The sequence below is a fragment of the Elephantulus edwardii genome, unplaced genomic scaffold (assembly GCF_000299155.1).
Source record: "Elephantulus edwardii isolate Elephantulus edwardi_28Jun2011 unplaced genomic scaffold, EleEdw1.0 scaffold00168, whole genome shotgun sequence".
NCBI classification, from domain to species: Eukaryota; Metazoa; Chordata; class Mammalia; order Macroscelidea; family Macroscelididae; genus Elephantulus; species Elephantulus edwardii.
The window spans coordinates 3,420,169-3,440,459 of NW_006399918.1; the positions used below are offsets into that span (position 1 = coordinate 3,420,169).

The following is a 20,291-nucleotide window of genomic DNA, read 5'->3' on the forward strand; positions in this document are numbered from 1 at the left end:
GGGAAAGGTGGGATGTGAATGTGACATCTTATGTCTCTTCTTCCTATCCTGATCATATTCCTTCTCCATGGCAGGAATCCCACAGAAGCCCACAATCTCTGGTTACAAGTTACCATTACGAGAAAATGAACACACTACTCTACACTGTCAGTCTTCTGGAAGCAAACCTGCAGCCAAGCTCAGTTGGAGAAAGGGTGACCAAGAACTCCAGGGTAAGTACCTCCTGTCTTGGCATGACAAGAAATGAAGTGGGGTGAGGGAGGAAGCGAGCGGAAAGCATGTGTCTATGTACAAGCACATAGGTTGTTGTGCAAGGAGAAAAGGAGAATGACAGGTATTTTGTAAGCATTTGTATGTGTTTATGTCCAGACCCATGTTTTCTCTGTGTGTACAAATCCATTTTACAACTATATGCGTTTATCTACGAGTCACCATCTGTATGTCTACCGTGGGGCCCTGACTATGTGTGTCAGTGCCCACGGTGTCTATGTGTGTGAGTATATGTGTCTGATTCTGTACTCTAGGAGAGCAAACTCGAGCACAGGAAGATCCCAGTGATAAAACCTTCACTGTGAGCAGCTCAGTGACCTTCCAGGTCACCCGGGAGGATGACGGGGTGAACATTGTGTGCTCTGTGAACCACGAATCTCTACAGGGAGCTGATAGATCTGCCACTCAACGCATCGAAGTTTTATGTATGTCATGGGCTGGGCGTTGAAAAGGATCAGGTATGAGATGGGAAGCGGGGGATAAGGAAAGTGTGCAGGTGACTGTACTTGAAGCTAAATGCAATAAGTTAGAAAGGAGTTGAGAGCTGGCAGGACTAGGTACCACTAATTGTCAGCTGCTGTTGAATCAGCCCCTAGTTCATGACAACCCCATGTGTGTCAGAGGAGAACTGCTCTATATGGTTTTCATGGCTGTGGTCTTTATGGAAGCAATTCACCAGACTGTTTCTTCTGCAGAACCTCTGAGTAGGTTGTGAACCATCAACCTTTCAGTAATAAGCAAATAAAAAACCACTTGAGGCATGCAGTTTCACTATTAGGGATTGATAAACTTTCAGTAAAGAGACAAATAGCAAATATTTTAGGTTTTGAGGGGCATATGGTCTCTGTCTCAATTACTTAACTCTGCTATTATTATACAAAAACAGTCATAGATAATATATAAACAAATGAGCATGGCTGTATTCCAATAAAACTTTATTTACAAAAACATTCAGCCTGCAGAATTTGGCCTGCAGAAGTTAGCCTGTGGGCCAAGATTGCCAACCCCTAGACTAGGTTATGAGCTGGAACCAACTGGAGAACAATGGGGTTGGACTAGGCCAGTCTTACGCAGCCCAATTGAAAATTACAGCTCCATATGTGGCAAATCAGGCATCAGAAGATAGGGATTCCAGTTTGTGTTCATGACTTACTCTAATCAACCAACTCATTGCCATCAAGTTGGAATGAATTCATAGCTGACAGGTGAATGGGTTTTCAGAGGCCATAAATCTCATGGGAAGAGATTGCCTGTCTTTCTCCTGCAGGGCAGCTGGTAGATTCGAACTACCTATATTTGGTTTGGCATTTCATAGCCTTACTCATTAGGCCAACAGAGTTCCCTTCACCACTTGCTAGCTGTATGATATTAAGAAAAAATAATTTTCCCCATTAAGCTTGCTTCCTTATTAGCTAAATGAAAGGGATAAACATAAGGCTTATTACAGCTTCTTTCTGGGCTAGCATTCTGTGATTCAGGGAAACATGAGTGGTAGGAAAACATAACCTATCTGGAATAATTACTTTCAGACTTTTTCCTCAAGCACTCCTCTGTCTTCCCCTGCTCCGTGATTGTTTTCAGAATTTGTCTTCAAATGACTCACTTACTTTACTCCTAATCTTCCAGGGACATGTCTCACTGTGGAGACTGCCCTTGATTTGGGCAGGAAAGAGTCACCTTCTATGAAGAAATGTGGAATTCCCTCCTCCCTTCAAAGTGCTTATTTGGATAAAAGAGTCTAAGGATCAAAGTACACAACTTAAAAGCTGAAGAATCATGCATTTTTTAGGACAAGAAGTGCTAGGAATTCTTCTAAAGTAATGAAACCCCTGAAGCTCATTTTTATAGAATATAATTTTATATGATATAAGTACTGAAGAGCAATGATGTCATTCTGGAGACTAAGGTGCACCCGATTCAGGCCATGGTCTTTGCAATTACTTGCTATGCATCAGAAAACTGGACAATGACTAGGGAAGAGAATTGAATATACCATGGACTACTCGGAGAACAAACAGGTTCATCCTAGAGAGGGTGAGACCCAACTGCGACTTGCAGGCAAGGATTCTGAGGCTTCATCTGACATACTTTAGACATGTTGCAAGACAAGACCTGTCCTTGGAGAGGGACGTCATGCTTGGAGGGTGGAGAGACAGTGCAAGAGAAGAAGACCCTTGATGAGATGGATTAATTCAGTAACTGGGGTAATTGGGGTAGGTTGTTAGAGACAATGAGATTGGCACAGCATAGAGCAGGGTTTAGGGCTGTTGTACATAGGGTCGCTATGAGTCACAGGCAACTCGACGACACATACCAACAACAACAACAGACCTGATTATGGCCTAGTGGCAAGAAGCTGCACTGTAATCCGAAAGGCACACAGTACGAATCCATCAGCTGCCATGGAAGAAGGATGGGCAATCTTCTCCCATGAGGTTAACTGTCTTTGAAAACCCCCTGCAGGGCCAGCTATGGTTTTGACTCTAAGGTGTACAACAGGACTGCTCACTTTTCCTAATTTTAATACTACTTAAATGGTTTGCTAAACCCACCACTCAAACTTTAACATGAGGTACACTTGGGGTGGGTCCTAGTACTCCCTATTTAGAAGACCCAATCTAGAAGACCTGTATTCTAGCTGGAGCCACCATTTACTAGCTGTTACTTTGATCAAAACATTTCCTCCCTTTGTGATGCATGCTTATCAGTGAGCTATAATGAGATAAATGAAACAATTAATATGGAAGAACCTATTGAATTTCAAAGTTCTATGTTGCTGTAAGGTGTTTTCTAACTATTGGTTTGGACATGAAGCCCCTAGCCTTGGGCTCTTTCCACCAACCCTAGTCCTTAGCCAGAGATCAGGAAGGCCTTCTCCTGTCTGAGCCCCAAAGACTTTTCTATTAGGTATCAGACCATCTGCCAATTACTCTCCAGAGGCCCCTTTTTTGGTCCAACTGTGATCCAAAATCAGTCAACAAATGCTACATTTAGGCACCATGCTTGAGCTTCCTATGATTGCAGGGCCCCGGAACAGCTATTCTCTCACCTGACCTGTTTCTCTTTGTCCTGTTTGATCCAACCGAAATACGTTCATTAAACTGGTTGTTAAGGTTGGCTCTATCCTTAGGGGAAGCTTGGCCTCTTTATCTGTTGTTTTAAACCAGCATCTGGTTGTATTGTTCTAAGCAGCCATCTGGACCTCGACTCCTAAGCAGCCCTTTGGCGTCAGTGGCAGATGCCATTATTCCTTCTCAGAGCCCATCTATATTGTATCTGTGCCTTTTTGCAGCCAAATATGACCCCTCATCTCTTGCTGTTTCAAAGCTCTCGCTTCATTTTTTTAACTGACCACTAAAGATATTATTTTTGTCCTCAAGATTGGCTTCCAGGTCTAAGGCCTCTTGCAGAGTGATGAGCTTGATAAGTGCTCATGTTTGGGTTTATTTGTTTTGTCAGAAACTGACTATTAAGACCTATCTATGTGCTGGGCAGAATTCCTAGGTAGAGCAAACCATTAACATGCGTGGCCGGCATGGCCGCAGACCTAAAGATTGGAGGTTGGAAGCACACCCAGATATGCCTCACAGAAAAGGTCTGGGAGTCTACTTCTGAAAAATCCACCACTGAAAGCCCTATGGGACACAATTCTTCTCTGACACATGTTGGGTACTCCTGAGTCAGAATTGGCTCAATGGCAGGTGGTTATGTGGTAGACACAGATAAGCCATTTCTGCCTCTTCTCTGAGCTTTGATAAAACATCCCTGAGGGGACCACTAAGGAAATATCTAGAATCTAGTCATTCTACGTTTGCAATATGTGAAGTTCTTCACATATTTTATAGCGATGGCTGAGGGAGGGGGACTTTTGTTGACAGTGTTTTGAGCTCCTGAGGCATTTGAGAAGATGTCGTGTATAACTGAGTGATTTAAAAGTACTTATCAGGGCGGATGGTGATCTCTTGCATAGAGTGGGGAGTTTGGCATTGATACCATTTCCTTTTCCACAGACAAACCAACAGCGATGATTAGGCCAGACCCGCCGCATCCTCGTGAGGGCCAGAAGCTATTGCTACACTGTGAGGGTCACGGCAATCCTGTGTAAGAACCTCTGTTCTGCAGCCTCCAATGTACCTTATACCCTCAGATTGTTATCTTAAGTCTTTCTATCTTCTTTATACTCTCTGAGCCTCTCATTTCCTCCGACCCTGTCTAACAACGCTCTTTCTCTTACTGTTTCTCTTATAAAGGGACCTTCCTTGACTTAACCCCAGAGATTCTCATAGAAGCTAAGTTACAGCAAGATACAAGTTAGGAATCTCTACCTTCCCCAGTGTGAACCTCATGAGATCACCCTATCCTGCCTCTGAGCAGCTTCGTGTCTCCATGCTCCATTAAGAAGTCCTTGATTTCCCTTGCTCCCAGTTGGATTTATTTCTCCTTCCTCTCCCTGACCTGGTCTCTCCTGAATGTATCTGATTTTTCTGCTTTACTAGCCCCAAGGAGTACTTGTGGGAAAAGGTGAGCAGTGAGCCTCCCTTGAAGATAACGCAGGAGAGAGCCTTGATCTTCCCCTTCCTCAATAAGAGTGACAGCGGCATCTATGGCTGCACAGCCTCCAGCAACATGGGCACGCACAAGGCTTTCTACACTCTCAATGTTAATGGTGAGCCAACCCCCAGTTCTCCTTCTCCTCCAGCGGCTGCCTGTCTTACCTTCCCTGTCCATCTTACCCTCTCAACTTTCTGCCTCCTGACAGCACCCCTACCATGACTGAGAGAGGAGTAAAGGGAAATCAGAAGCAGCTCACCAGTAAGCAATTAGGCTCCAGGTCCATTCTGGAATGTGTAATAAGGGGGAAAAAAATCAATGAAAGGGTGGATGTCCTTCTGCCTTTGTTCAGCGGCGGTGGCCCCAGTGGCACCATCCTCCAACTCCTGCACTCACCTGACAGCAAGAATAATAATGCTGTGCTTAGAGGCCCCAGGGCCTTTCAAGTGCAAGAGAAGATGCATTTTCCTATTCAGCTAGCTGGTCTCAGAGTTGGTTATCCTGGGAATAGGCTTAGGATGCATGCTACTACTGTCATTTCCCCTCACCCCACCCCTGCAGATGTTGGGCACACTATAATGGGTCCAGACAGAACATAGAGATAGGCTTGTGCTATGCTGAGGAACAGTTAAAAATTTTCTCTGATGCCAGATCTTCTAGAGAGACCAGATGATTCTCTTTCTCTGAAATGTTTTCCAAAGTATGGCTACAGAATCCAGATTCAGGGGAAGTGACAGGTTAGCCCAGATCCTCCTTTAGGAAAAATTAGCAGAGGTTTGTTTTATTTTTCCCTTTTTTACTTTTAAGATTCCATTAGCAGTGGGATCTTGCCAGAAGGTCTTGGAAACCTCTTTTCAGAGTAAGGGAACTGCAATGTTAGAGGAGGTACATCAGCAATTCCCTTACCTGAACCACCTATTATAGCAGCACTAGAGATAGCATCTAGGCCATGGGGGTTAAGAGGCCTGAGTACTGAATGAGTAATTCCAACTCCAGGGCAACCGCAGCATGTGGGGCCTGTCTCAGAACAAGGAACAAGGCTATTGGCACTGAGGAGCAAAGACAATACACTAGAGTCTGGTCAGTGCCCTTGAATCTCTCCAGACCAATGCTGACAGTAATTTTCTGTAAGAGGAATTTCCACCACTTCTCAGAGTTTTTGTGTCCTGTGGCTGGTATCTTGCAGAAAGGCCCCTCTGTTCTGTAGTAAAAAGCCCTCTAAGTCCAGCTTAACTTCAACTGCTTCCAGTGCTGACGCCTGGTGGTGAAATGTGTTGCTGCATCTTCTTCCAGCAATATTCTAAGTAGTATTTACTCCCCCCTGCCTGGAATGAAATTAATTTGTAGCTTTGCCTAGAGACAACTCTAGGCTGTCGGGCTGGAACTGATCCTCCAGTGAGTTTTCTGAAGCTGTAAATTGCATAGGAGGAGAGTGTCCATCTTTCTTCTGCAGGGCAGCTGATGGACTTAAACTACCAGAGAGATGTATGTAGCCTTTGGTTTAACAATGCAACTCCCTACAGACTACACCACCAAAGTTTCCTGCCTAGAGAGAAGGACCCGTCATTGATGACCCCATATGTCTTTCTACCTTAGGAAACACACATCTTCTTAAGGAATTTTCATTTCCATAATCTTTTCAATAATTATCCAAGATTTTTTTTTTATTTTTTAGTATAAACAGTGCCTCAAATCCTCCCTGGGAGACAGAGCATGAGTAAACTCATTCTGCTCTCTCCTTATTACATACTCATACCCACCTCATCACTGAGCTCATGCCCACTGAGCCCCCAGCTCCATCCTATCTCTCCCTCCTAAGTAAAGCATAAAGAAACAGAGCATAAACGTTTTCTTTTCAAACAAGGCGTAGTAGACAGACAAATAACTAAAAAGCTGGTCCAGAGAAGCCTGAGGAGACATAAGGTAGGACAGACAAAATATATAAGGAGTCAATGAGGCGTCAAAACTCAAGCTGAGTCTACAGAAAAGCAGGAGCTCTCCCATGGGTTAAAGCAATATCTATGGCTAACACAAGTTCAGAACTATGTCCTGAGCTTATGCACCGTGTCCTTAGATATTTTGAATTCTAACTTTAGCTGGTGGTACTGTCCTTGCTATGCCTGGCCTAGTCCATGCTGTGGGGCCCTCTTCTCTATATGGAAAGGTTTTTTTGATGATTGATTGTCTCTATCTGATAGCTGAGACAGTAGCCACCGTGGGAGAAATCAGTCCGATATTTGTTGTGCCCATAAATCTTTAAATGACATGGGAGGGAAGATGGAGCCTCAAACCTCCTTGGTAGGACAGGTTAATGGATTGGATGTTTTGCTGGAACACCCTGACAGTGCACCCCCTTTTGTAGGGTCTGTTAAAATGCTTGGTTCTTGACCCCTTCAGTTTTTCACTACTGCTTCCCTACCTGATTCCAGGGCAGTGTGTCAAAATAAAGCTTCTAGAGAAGTCAGCCCAGACTATCAAAGAACGCAGAGCAGAGAAAGAATATTCTGGTGATCCAGAAATGTAAGACAGATCCCCAAAAAAATGATAAAAAGAGAAAGAGATGATAGACCTTAAAGTATTGATCTTTGCCTAAGGTCAAACTTCAGTGCTAAGAAGTCAGAGCTGATACGGGCAGACTTAGTCGTTTATTCCTGAGTACATCAAATTATTTCAACATTTATTATATCCTAGGTACTATGCAAGAAATGAGTGTTGCAAGCTTAGTGCTTTCTGAATGGTGCTGCTTCATCCCCCCGATGCTAGTTTCCATTCTGTGCTGGGTATAAACTCTACACTGGGTTAGAAATGCTATTCTGCAAGGGTTGTCCCCAGTCTGACTGTGTGCCTTCCTTTCCTGCAGACCCCAGTCCGGTGCCCTCATCGTCCAGCACCTATCACGCCATCATAGGTGGGATTGTGGCTTTCATCGTCTTCCTGCTGCTCATCCTGCTCATCTTCCTTGGCCACTATTTGATCCGGCACAAAGGTCAGAGTCATGAGAGACTGATTAGTAGAGCTTGGGAGGTGGTCAAGAAGGTCACTCAGGGAGAGGCAGAAGGGAGCAGGTTGTAGTAAGGGACTTGGGAGACTTGGTTGACTCCTTGGGATGCTTGAGAAAAAGACAAGACTGTAATCAATCCCGTCTCTGCCAACCCTGTGACAGCCTGCACCAACAGCCCCACAGTAAAGCCTGATCCTTTGGTGATCATCCAAGTGAAATCAACCTTCCCACTCAGTCAGCTGCTGCTCTGTACTGCTCTGCCTCCAGGGTCTCCCGCTGGAAGACAGAAAGCTCCCTGCAATTCTGCATCCCCAATCCACTTCTCCTCACACTGGCTTCCTCTCCAGCCATCCAGCCTCCTTTTACTTCTCCCTTGACCTCACCCCATTCCCACACCCATCTCTGTCCTTGCCTCTCTTTTTACCTGCTCAACTATATCCTGTGCACTCCCTCCTCTCAGTCCTTCCTCCCAGACTTCCCGTGTCATTATTTCTGGTCAGCAGCTTGACTGCATGAGTTGGTCAAATGCTAGGCAGACCTTGGCTGCATTGTTTATGAAGCTGACAAAGCAGTTTCCCCTTCACCACCTTAGAAACATTCACACATGCTCATAGACATATGTACACGCATTCTCTCTCAGGCACACACAATCCAGTACTTAAATACTTGCCCGTGGTCTTGTGGTCTCTCTCTGTCTCTCTGTCTGTCTCTCTTTCACATACACATCTTTTATATGCTTCTGCCTGTGTTATAGATAAGATTTTAATTAAGGGCAAGATTCATGGGGGTGTGGTCAGCTGAGACATGAGAAGCAAAATGCAAATTAGGTAAGGTGGAGAGGAAGAAAGGAGCGATGAATGAGTACCCTGTAGGCGGTGGTGGGAGGGCAGGAAAATGGGCAAAGTGGGCTTCAAAGGCTTGGAAGCTGCTCTTGAAAAGAGAAGCCTCTGTCTTTACCCAGGAACCTACTTGACGCATGAGGCGAAAGGCTCAGACGATGCCCCTGACGCGGACACGGCCATCATCAACGCAGAAGGCGGGCAATCAGGCGGGGATGACAAGAAGGAATATTTCATCTAGGGGTGCCCGCCCACTTCCTGTGCCCCCCTGGGGCCCAGTCGGGACTGCTGGGGCCATCACCAACCTGGACTTGTACAGAGCGACCCCAGGGCCGCCCCTCCCGCTTGCTCCCCAGCCCACCCACCCCCCTGTACAGAATGTCTGCTTTGGGTGCGGTTTTGTACTAGGTTTGGATTGGGGAGGGAGGAGGGCGGGGGGGAGGGGAGGGTTGCCCTCGGCCCTTTCCGTGGCTTCTCTGCGTTTGGGTTATTATTATTTTTGTAACAATCCCAAATCAAATCCGTCTCCAGGCTGGAGGAGCAGGGGTCCTGGGGTGCAGAGAGCAAAAACTGGAACGTTAGAAGGAGAATAAAGGTGGAAGAGTTAGGAAGGGGCGAAGAATAGGGCTGATTTGGTGGCGGCGGTGGTGGTAGTGGTGGGGGCAGGGTTAGGGGGTTTTCACCAGCCCTCCATATTGAAGTAGTTTCCCCAGACTCCCCCAGGGGCTGGAGGGCTGTGAACAAGAGCCAGAGGTGGCTTTTCTTTGAATAGCCACACAAAGTAAGCTATGAACCGGGAGGCAGGGACCACCAGACACTCCCGTTCTACCACAAAAGTGAAGTGAATGGAGGTGTGACCTGTAGCCATTCAGAGCCCCAGAGCTTGGGCATGAAGAGAAACACAGGTCCTGGCAAAGAGGGGTGGCAGAAGGGTGGCAGATGCTGTCTCACCTGGCCCCTTGCCCCACGATGCATGGGTAACAAGCCCTTTCCCCAAGAACTGCCCTTGGGGAGAGCAGAGCGTGGCTGCCACTCCTACAGCAGCTGTGGAAGAGGTGCTGCTGGGGGGCATGGACTGTGGCTGCTTCCCCACCCAGGGCCCCTCTGTCTTCCCCAGACCCCAGACTGTTGCACGGCAACCACTCCTCTCAAGGCATTGCTCAGCAACTCCTCCTCCCTCTCCCCGCCACCCTGTGCCCCTTCCCTTCCTCTCAGCCAGTCCTTAGCTCTTCCTCCCTCAGCAGCCAGGCAGATATAACAACAAAAATCACTAAAAGGAGCTTCACTGCACTGAGCTGTTTTCTGCCCACACTAAGAAAATAATGTGAACTCTACGAGTGCGCGAAAGTGTGAATGTGCGTGTGCATGTCCGTGGTGAGTATGTGCGTTTCTGTGTCTGTACCTGTGTGTGTGTCTGTACCCGTGTGTGTGCACGCATGCGTGTGAGGACAGAGACTGGAGAGCAGGGACATGGGTCCAGGTCCTGGGAGGGTGGGCGGGGCTGTGGGAGAGGGAAAGGAGGGTTTTGGGAAAGGACGATTCCTAGTCACCTGTGCCAGCTGGGATGTTGCTCTATCCTGATGCCACTCTGCATGCCCATCTCTCTTGGAGAAAGGAGCCCCAGGATGAGTTTTGGCTCACTTGTCCAACCCATGTTTCTCCCTCCAAACAGAGCACTCAGTCACTTCCTTGTTTCCCCAAATCCATGCCGTGGAGTCAGTGCCACAGCCTTTGCTATGCACCCCCTGGCCTCTCCCTGGCACTGACCCTGGAATACCCCATGCCCTATGACTGGACCCAGTAAGTTGAGGGCTAAAAGTGAAAGCCTCTATCCCAACTCCTGCTTTTGATTTTCTGTCTTCCTTCCCTGGCCCGAAGCTGGTTGCCGTGGAGATGAGGTGGCTCCCCCTCCCTGTCCCAGACAACCTGCCCCCACTCAGACCCAGGATGCCCCCTGGCACTGCTCGCCCTCCTCAGCATGTCCTTCCTGCTATGACAATGGGCGTGCGAAACAGGGGCAGCTGCAATTCAGCAGGTCTGCCCACACCCTCAGTTCAGGTAATACCGCTGTGAATCTTCCAGTCTCTGGTTTGGGGCCTGGGCACCACAGGGCACCCCTTACCCAAGCCAGGGCCCCCTCCACTAACAGCAACAAGGGAAACTGCAACCTAGGTTTGCTAGGCTCCCTATTTCCCAGCACCTGCTTTTGGGAAAACAACTTTTCCTCTTTGAGCTGAACCACTCTGTCCATATTACACAGAAGCCATATTTGTATGGGGGGCGGGGGAGCGAGGGGCTGTTGTGCTGTGTGTGTGTCTGTCTGTGGGCGGGGTGGGGGGAAGGGAGCAGGGAGGGGATCGTGTATCTTTATAATCTTTCTAACTCTCCTGTGCTAATCTCAGAGGGGCCACCCTCAATATATCTGGATTATCCGTGTTCTTTGGCTGCCTCCTTTTTGTGGATCTCACTGCTACTGGGCTGTGTATATAGGGCTATTCCTTTGGTACCCCTTGTACCTGGTACCTCACCGGGTGACATGACCATCTGCATGCCACCCACTCAAGATACTCTGGGAAACAATATAAATAGCTTTTGAGGGAGTTAGGTGTGTTCCCCCTTTTATCCTGGGGCTGGGGCACCTGACAGTCCACATTCCCCATCCCAACCTCTACCCGACAAGACTGAAGAAAGTTTGACACAGAAGAGACAGCTGTCCCTGGAAAGCGTCACCAGACTTTCTGCAGCCTCACTTTCTAACCTCTCTTAGGTTGACTCTGGAACTTGAGCTAGTGAGTGTCCTTAGGACAAAAGGGAAGTATGTCTCTAAGGGAACTTCTGTACTGCGGTCTGAAGTACTTTGCTCCTAAGCCCCCTTGTCAAGTCTCTACCCCACCCCGAGGCATGAGGTTGAAGCTCCTTAGTAAAATCAAAATGAAAACACCCCACACTTTTTGGACAATAAACCACTGTCCCATGTACAACCCGTCTCTACCTCACCACTCCAAATGGGACACTCCACTGCTTGCCTCTTAATTTCTAGGCTTTGTCTCCAACGGAGAAGGTAAAATGTAGGGGTGAGGAGACCTGGCATATATCTTGGGAAAGCAGCAGGGGTGGGAAGGAGCTTCCTAAGAAGAAAAGGGTTGAATTCAGTGAATCCGTCTGCGGGGTAGATGCCCTTTCTCCCTGGTGGCCAAAAAGAAATAGAAGCTTTGTCCCCTGTAAGAAATTTTACATTTCGCTAAGATGTCAGGCCAAAGAAACAGTTTCCATAGTTTTATGTTCTCCAACAGAAATATGACTGGAGCTTTCCCCATGGGCAACAGTCCTATTTTAAAATATGCTGTTACATAGTTCCCCTGAGTCTACTTTAACTTGTCAGACCATGTGTTCTGTTTGGTAGAGAAGATGCCTTTGCTGCGCCCATAGGTGGCTAGACAAATGCCAACTGCTCCCTGAAGTAACTATATTATACAGCCTGAGAGCCACTCCCAGCCTTTCACCTCTCCCACCAAAAAACCCAGACAGCCACCCAACACACAGATACATGTCTCTGAATACAGACAACCACACAATGGCAAACATACACATTTTTAGCATCACATGGATCCAACCATAAGTGCCCACTGATGGCTCCTCAAAATCCATAGCTTTTGAGTCAACTGTTTTTCCTTGGATCAAGTTCAAGGAACTAGAGCCCCTCGAGAATCATCAGCTGCCCTTTCACTCCAACTTCCAGGCAGCTCTCTTGTCTGTGTCTCACATTTCACCCCTGACACCTCTTCCTTCCTTCTTCTGGAAGAAATCGTTCTTGCTGGAAAGTCCCCTGACTTTTCCAGCCTCCCCTTCCAGCTCCCTCTACTCTTTCCACCTTCGGGAAAATAGCCATTTTTCTGGTCCCCCACCTTTTTCTTTTCCTGAGTCCCGTTTCCATCCAGTTAAGTAGACTTTCACCTCAAAACAGGAAGTCAGGGGCCAGTGCCCCATGTAGGAATGAGGTTGAGACAGGCAGTGGGTGTGAGGTTAAGGTTTCCTGAATGACCCTCCCATCCACCCCTCGGCTCAGCCCAGACTCTGATGGTCTTCTTTAGTCCTTGGCACTTATCTTGGAACCACAGCCGTTGGCAGTGGGTCCCAGCCCTTCTGACAGCCCTGAGCTCAACAGTGCCATGGGGAACTGTTTGCAGCGGGTGAGTGTGGGATACAGCCCTCTGAACTCTTACCTCTTTGCTCTTTCCCTTCACTGCCTGCTTATATTTGGGGTCTTTATACTTTTCCCTTTTTCTCATTCTTTCCAAGATGTTCTCTCACTTTTATGAATCCTTCTGAGATTTTCTCCTCTTTTACCTCAGGCTTTTTTGGTTCCTGGTTATTTTCCTTCTTGCTCTTTCAGTTCAGGTCCAGGCACTCAGCCCCATACTCATTGTCCCTTTCTGGCCTTTCCTTACTCTTCCAGGTCTGTCCATCACTACTTCCCTGGGTTTTCCATGGCTCTTTGTTCTTTGGGTTCTGAGTCTTCTGCTTTGCCCCCATGCTGACTGTGACAAACATCTCCAGCTCCTTATTCTCCCAGCCCCAGCTCTCCCTCTGTCCTCTCCTTCCACTGTTCCTCTCTGATCCCAGGAGACTTTTCAGTGGGGAATGGATTGCCCTGATTGACTTGCTGGGTATATCCTCCAGGTGAATACTGTTTTCTCCACTGACAAGAATTCAAGTACTGTGATCTTGGAAGAGTTCTACTGGAATGACTCTTATGAATCATATGACTATGATGACAGCAGCCTAGAAGCAGCCGCCCCCTGCCATTCCTGCAGCCTGCTGGATGACTCTTCACTGCCCTTCTTCATCGTGGCCAGTGTGCTGGGCTTCCTAGCTGGTGGAGCTGTCCTCTTTGCACTTCTCAGACCCCTCTTCCACTGGGAGCTCTGTCCCGATCGGCCTATCCTGGTAGAGTTGGCTGTGGGCAGTGCCCTCTTCAGTATGGTGATGCCCATGCTGGCACCAGGGCTCAGTAGCTCCCTAAGTACTGTCATGTGCTCCCTGGGCCACTTGGTCTGGTACAGCTTAGCCTTTGCCCAGGCTCTACTGATAGCATGCCGGGCCTGTCTGGGTCCCAAGTTGGGCACATGCCGGGTCCCAGGCTTTACCCTGGGGCTCACTATGGGACTTTGGGGAATGGCTGCCCTCTTGGCACTGCCAACTGCTTTGACCAGTGGTAATTCTCAAGGATACTGTGCTTTGAACGTCAACAGAGGGCTAGGGACTTTGCAGTACATGCATGTCACAGTCTGTTTTATCATCTTCTTCTTGTTGCCAACGGGCTTGGTGGGAGCCAAGGGGCTAAAAAGGGCACTGGGCGGGGGACCAGGACCCTGGGTTGATATTCTTTGGGTGTGGTTCATTTTTTGGTGGCCCCATGGGGTGGTTATGGGATTTGATTCCCTTGTGAGGGCCAGGGTCTTGCTCTTGCCAACGTGTTTAGCTCAGAAAGTCCTGGACCTGCTGCTGCACCTGGCAGAAGCCCTGGCCATCTTGCATTGCGTGGCTACACCCCTGATCCTGGCTCTGTTCTGCCACAAGACAACCCACACATCCTTGTCCTCCCTGACCCTCCCTGAAAGACGGTCGTCTCTGGACATCCTAGGGGGCAAATCCTAGCTCTCGCTCCACCTGCCAACCTGAATTAAAGTATGTGTTGCTTTTATGCAGTGAGTGGTTTTGCATTTGTCGTCAGAGGGTGAAGAGAAGGGAGGAGAATGGGGAGCGAGGCATTTCACAGCACACTTCTGTCAGAGAGCGTTTCTGTAGCTGGCTCAGGGAGAAAATGAGTGATGTACCAACACCCTCAGGGCACACAGATGTTCTCGGGAGGTGCGAGTTTACAGCCATCTCAAGGCGGAGTAGGAGCAAGTGGAACCAGAGCAACAAGGTAACAACTAAAACAAGGATATTAGTAGAGATGGCTTAGAGGTAAAGAAGAGAAATGAAGAGAGAGCAGGTGGCAAAAGCATAGAAACTGGAGAGGGAAAAGACTGAAGAGGAAACGCAGTGCACAACGGTCTTTCCCCCAGCTGACCTACCTAGTCTTCCTCTCTCCCTGACATCTGTCAGCCTGTGTAGAAATCAGGGTGGGAGCGAGGAAGCTGAGAAGGATCCTGAAGGTCTAACTTAGTTCAAGGAATTCTAAAAGGCGTTCCCTGGTGTTATCCCTGCAAGGTTTATTCCTTACCACTGCCCTAATTTCCGTATGTGAGTGTGTGTTCATGCCTGTACACACATCTGCCGGTCTGGATCTACACTTGTGTTGGGTAGATACTACGTGTGTCTGCATCTCTGTCAGTGTCTGAGCCACAGGGACCTATGGCTGTGCTGTGACCTCTCCCCCGCCCCTCTGATTACTTCTGCACCCCAACCCTGTTCCCAGGATAAGTAGTCAGAATTTATGACTCACTCCATACCCAACCCAGTCTCTTCACCCTGATTTCTTTGCCTCGGCGTTTCTGTGTAGGAAGTGTAGAGGGAAGAAAAGATCAAAAAGTTGAGAAAGGAGGATAAACTTCAGTCGAGGGGGGGTGGGTGGGAGACTGATCTAATTCATCTCCTGATTAGAGTCACTCAAATGTCTCTTTCAGCTCCAATCTTCTGAATAACTGGAAACTGGAAACACATCTTTCTTTCCATTTTACATGTTACATTCCTATAACCTGTGTATTCCGTTCTCCAAAGCCCACCAATTCTCTGCCTGTTTAATCATGGTACAGGAAGATATTTTTTTCCCCTCAATGTCAGTAGACCCGAGAGGTTGGATGATATTTTTAAGGACCGTGAGGAAGCCCTTCATACTTCTATTGCCACCAACAGTCTTACCCTTTTTACAAGCGTGCACACATGTTACTTGCCTACACCTAGTTCCTCCCTTACCCTTTACAGCTAAAGGCAAGGGAAAACTTGAGAGGCTGCCTCACATCATCTGAATCCAGCCAGATGTCATCTTTGCAGTTTTCTAAGAGACCTATACCTGGCTTCTGTCCTACAATGTCCTGCTCAACTCTTTGGACTTGAGGCTTCATAGAGAGACCAGGAGAGGCACAGAGATGAGTTAGAGAGTATCTTAGGCAGCAAGGTGCGAAAGGGTTCAGAGAATATTCCTGGGTGGGTGCTGTGACAAAAGCTCTAAAGCACCTCTTGTTTCTTAGCAACAAACAGACTTGCTGCTGATTGGTGCACCATAAATGGAAAGGCGGGACCAGAGACCGATTGAGACGCGGGAGCCTTTCTCAAACGAAAAGGGAAGAACAGAGAGAATGTAAAAAAAAAAAAAAGGAAATAATTGACACTCGTAAATCATGCTAGGTCCCAACTACAGCTCATGAATGGGTCCCAACGGTTTCTTTCTTATCTTCTATTCCCTCTTCACCCTCTGCACAGAATCCCTCCTCCAGCTGCTGGCCACTCTGGCAATCCTTCCAGATGTTGCCCTCCTCGCAGAGAGCTGGCCTCGAGGCTGACCTACTTGAGGGGGAGGAGAGGCGGCTTGCTTCTTTCTGAATCTTTTTAGCAAGACACTGATGCAGGCGAGGTTTAAATTAAGGCCCAGCAGGGGAGTGAGGGTGGTGTCATCTTTTCTACTCCCTGTCCCGTGCTTCCAGCTGGAAATCCCTCCTCCCTCCAACCTCACTCAGGAGAACCCAGACTCCTGGATAATAACAGTGATCACGTCCCGCACAAAGGAAAGAAAACAGCAGCAGCAGCAGCTAAGAGGTCAGGGGTGAGGGGGGAGGCAGCCTCTTCCCCAGCTATTTCTTCCTTATTCACATTCCTGAGGGCTTTGACCCATCCCGCCAAGGGCGGCCTTTCCCTGTCATTCTCTGCACTGCATTTGGATAGCTCTTCCTTCCTTGCTTCGAACCCTGTCCTCAGTCGTTTCGTTAAGGCTTGCTCCGGCGTGGTCACCCTTGCCCACTGAACCCAGTGCATGCCAAGCACTCCAAAATGGGTCTGAATATGGCGTCTTTTCTGCAACCCCTCAGGAATACAAATTCTGTTTCCTTAGAACCCTTAAGAATTTAATCTGAGGGTTGGCAGGGACTTTAGCCGCGTATGAGTTATTGGGCCTCCTGGCTAAAGGGCGGTGGAAATCCTCTCAGAAAGATGAGAGCAGGGAAGGCAAGCTCTCAGGGAGCACATGAAGCTCTGGGGAAGGTCAATTTGCATTAGGTCTTTAAGGAGAGAGGCATCTTTCCAGAGAGTAACTTGAACATCAGGTGGAAACCCTTCCTCTATTTATTCCAGACTGGGGCCCCTCCCAGAGGATTTAAAAGTCAAATAGCTCAATACCTTGTCTCTTTACTCTTTTACCAAGCCCTCATCTCCCTTTTCTTCAGCCCCAGCATCCCTCTCCTTCCGCAACCCCCCTCAGAGGAATTCTGATTGAGAACTTCACTGGGATTTCAAACCCAATTCATCGCCAACTCTAATTGCCAGGGATTTGCATGAAAACCATCGTATGCTATCTAATTATTCTGACAACAGCAGCTCGCCGTCTGGGCACAAAGAGAATCGCAGTTTTAATTAACAATAATGCACCTTGCAGAGGAATGTGACTGTTTAGGTTAATTAACAAGTCCAAGTCCCTCCAATTCATCTGTAGACATCTTCCAGGTGAGTTGGGCAGGAAGGGTGCAGGGGAGTGGGAAAGAGTAGAGAAATCAGTTCAGCAAAAACACATGCTTACTTTTTCTGTAACCATATGGCGAAGGAGTTTTTATAAAGGGCATAGTGTTTGTCTTTTCCATCTATATTATTAGCTTTTGAGGGTGCATAGGCCTCTTAGAAAATCTGATCAACGCCATGGAATATTCTTTAGGACAAGATAATACAACATCCCAAATGTTGTTCTCCACAGTTGACCCTAAGAGTAAGATCGAAATGCATACATACTACCTCAGCTACCTCCAGGAGACAGGCCTCTGGAAAATTGATGTCAAAGCATTTGTGGACATTGCTTTGGGGGATGTATTGGACATCTTTGGGTCACACTTAGATTTACAAAACTTTTTAGACACACCTGTATAAATGAGAGGACAAAAATCTTTGTCATTTTAAATTAATTATCTCTATTTATTGTCTAGTGGTTTACAACCTTGGTTTCTAGCAGAAAAACTCCAACTTTCCCATTTCTGACTACCTTCTTCTATCTGTTCCTCCTATATTTGGGGATATTGTGGTCTCTTTAAACTGGCCCAAACCAAAACCAAACTCATTGCTGTCAAGGTGATTTCCACACCTGGAAGCCCCATGTATTACAGGATAGAACTGCCTTCATAGGATTTTGCTTATAATCAGTACAGAAATAGATCATATCTTTCTTCTGAGATAAGACATTGGGGCAGTTAAACCCCTAAATTCTGCCAACCCGAAAAAGCATGCAGTTCAAATCCACCAGCTGCTCTATAGGAGAATGGTGGGCAATCTCCTTCTGTGCTATCTTAAAACCCATTGCAGGGTCAACTCTAAGTCTGTTCTGACTCAATGGTACATAACAAATTGCTCACTCCTTTATCAACTCACAGCTGAGCATCTGTTGGGTTTCTGAGGCTGTAAATCACAGGAGGATATTGTCCACATCTCTCTCATGGAGCTGCTGGTGGATTTAAACCCTATTGAAGTACGGCCTTTGAATAAGCATCTCTCTATACAGACTACTCCGAAAGAGCTTATTTTTGTTATTCGAGTATGAACTATTTGCACTACTCAGGACCTTCAAAGTAACCTACCCCTGGAAGGTCCCAGATAAAGTTACACGTTCCACTCTTTGGCTTCCCAGAACAATTTGTACTTTTGTGTTGGGTGTTTCGTAGATGTTGGGTATCCAATAGATGGTGAAGAGATTGAGATTGTTAACAGCCTTAGTTTGCTTGGCTCTACAATCAACACTCTTAGTACCAGCAGTCAGGAAATTAAAAGGCGAATTGCTTGGGTAAGTCTGCTGTCAAGGACGTCTCCAGAGTCCAGAAGAGCAACAATGTCAGTCTGGAGACTAAGATGCACCTGATACAGGCCATAGTCTTTGCAATTACTTGCTATGCATCAGAGAGCTGGACAGTGACTAGGGATGATAGAGAATTGATGCCTTTGAGCTGTGGTGCTGGTGAAGGGTATTGAATGTACCATGGACTGCTAGGAGAACAAACAGGTTCATCCTGGAGTGGGTGAAACCAGGCTGCTCCATGAAGGCAAGCGTTCTGAGGCTTCATCTAATATACTTTGGGTATGTTGCAAGGAGGGACTAGTCCTTGAAGAGGGACATCATGGTTGGAGGATGGAGGGACCATGCAAAGAGAGGAAGACCCTCAATGAGATGGATTGATTCAGTGACTGGGATAATGAGAGTAGATGTATTAGAGACAATAAAGTTGGCACAGGACAGAGCAGGTTTCAGGGCTGTTGTACATAGGGTCGCTATGAGTCGCAAGTGGCTCAAGGGCACATAACAACAACAACAACATATATAGTTCCAAGCTATGTCGTTATAAACTATGGCTTGGTGTGTGTCTAATTCCTCTAGATTGTTACTATTAATTTTTGAGGGGTGCATAGCAGGAGTGGCATCCAATTCCTAAACCATGCCCCTGGAAACTCTTTAATCTTGGAGAAACAGCAATAGCTATTGAAAGGCATTAGGTCCTTTGTTCATAGAGTCACTATGAGTCAACCTCAACTTGATGGCAATCAACAACAACAACATAGATCTCTTAGAAAAACTGATAAAAGCTGTAGAGTATTTCTTTAGAACAATATTATAATATAACACCCCAGGTTTGGCATTTAAGGCCCCTCCGTTGAACTTAAGAGCTAAATCTAAAATGCAGTCACACTACCTCATTGGACTTACTTGGCTGGGCAGGGCTTTGCCTACCCTCAGATGGCTAAGCTGTGGCATCAGTGGCAACTTTTCTGTTCATTAAATGAGCAAATCTCTTTTCCGTTCTAGGATTTCTGTCTTTGTCATCTCCTCTGCCGAGAATGCTCTTTCTGGTATTCTTTATGTAACTGGTGCCATTTCATCTTTCAAGTCGCAGTGCAAATAACACCTCCTCAGAGATTGGCCATCCAATGAGTTGTAGCCCCCTAGCCACACTATGCACCCATTTACTCTCGACCAACTCACCGGGGATGGCTCCCCTGCAGCATTTATCACACACGAAAATTGCCTTGTTCAAGCATTGATTTGTTTACTATCTTAGTGCACCCTTCTTTCTATCACCAGAAAATAAGCTTCAAGAAAGAAAGAAACGTTTCCCTTTTGTGAATAGTCAGAGCTCAGTAACCATTTGTTAAATGTACAAGTTAATTAATTAATTTCCCATGAATAAAGTGTGGCTCCCACTCGGCAGGGTTCACGGTCCACTGGGGTAGAGGAATAAGTAAGCAAATAATTAGTGCTGAAAAAGTGCCAGAACACTGACCTCCCGGTTTTGTCCTCTGCCTAAGCATTCCCATGGTATCCCTCCATGTGAGACAATTGTCTGGGGGCTGAGGAGACTGGAAGACTGTCAGTTCTAGACTCTGGCCTGTAAATCTGGGGTTGTTTTGTGTGTGTGTGTGTGTGTGTGTGTGTGTGTGTGTAT

At 47.0% G+C, this 20,291-nt stretch overlaps 2 protein-coding genes across 3 annotated transcripts in view; both read left to right on the forward strand.

Moving 5' to 3' along the window:
• Positions 1–9,275, forward strand: part of CADM3 (cell adhesion molecule 3) — a 33,389-nt gene extending 24,114 nt beyond the window's left edge. The window contains exons 5-10 of one of the 2 annotated variants that reach the window (XM_006895438.1): positions 75–212; positions 525–695; positions 4,281–4,371; positions 4,767–4,936; positions 7,682–7,807; positions 8,784–9,275. In XM_006895438.1, the coding sequence (XP_006895500.1) occupies positions 75–212; positions 525–695; positions 4,281–4,371; positions 4,767–4,936; positions 7,682–7,807; positions 8,784–8,902 (815 nt within the window). In that variant the 3' untranslated portion in view covers positions 8,903–9,275. The remainder of the gene's footprint in view (positions 1–74; positions 213–524; positions 696–4,280; positions 4,372–4,766; positions 4,937–7,681; positions 7,808–8,783) is intronic. The other variant, XM_006895439.1, reaches the window with a different exon arrangement.
• Positions 9,276–10,608: 1,333 nt separating this feature from the next.
• Positions 10,609–14,319, forward strand: DARC (Duffy blood group, atypical chemokine receptor). The gene is made up of 2 exons (XM_006895524.1): positions 10,609–10,719; positions 13,342–14,319. The coding sequence occupies exons 1-2, from the start codon at positions 10,609–10,611 to the stop codon at positions 14,317–14,319; spliced, it is 1,089 nt and encodes a 362-aa protein (XP_006895586.1).
• Positions 14,320–20,291: the final 5,972 nt, after the last annotated feature.

What these genes read in the sequence shown, in the direction of transcription:
- DARC (XM_006895524.1), top strand. Translation starts at nt 10,609, where the DNA reads ATGCCCCCTGGCACTGCTCGCCCTCCTCAGCATGTCCTTCCTGCTATG. An exon ending in TGCCCACACCCTCAGTTCAG is followed by an intron (nt 10,720 to 13,341) that starts GTAATACCGCTG and finishes TATATCCTCCAG; the next exon opens with GTGAATACTGTTTTCTCCAC.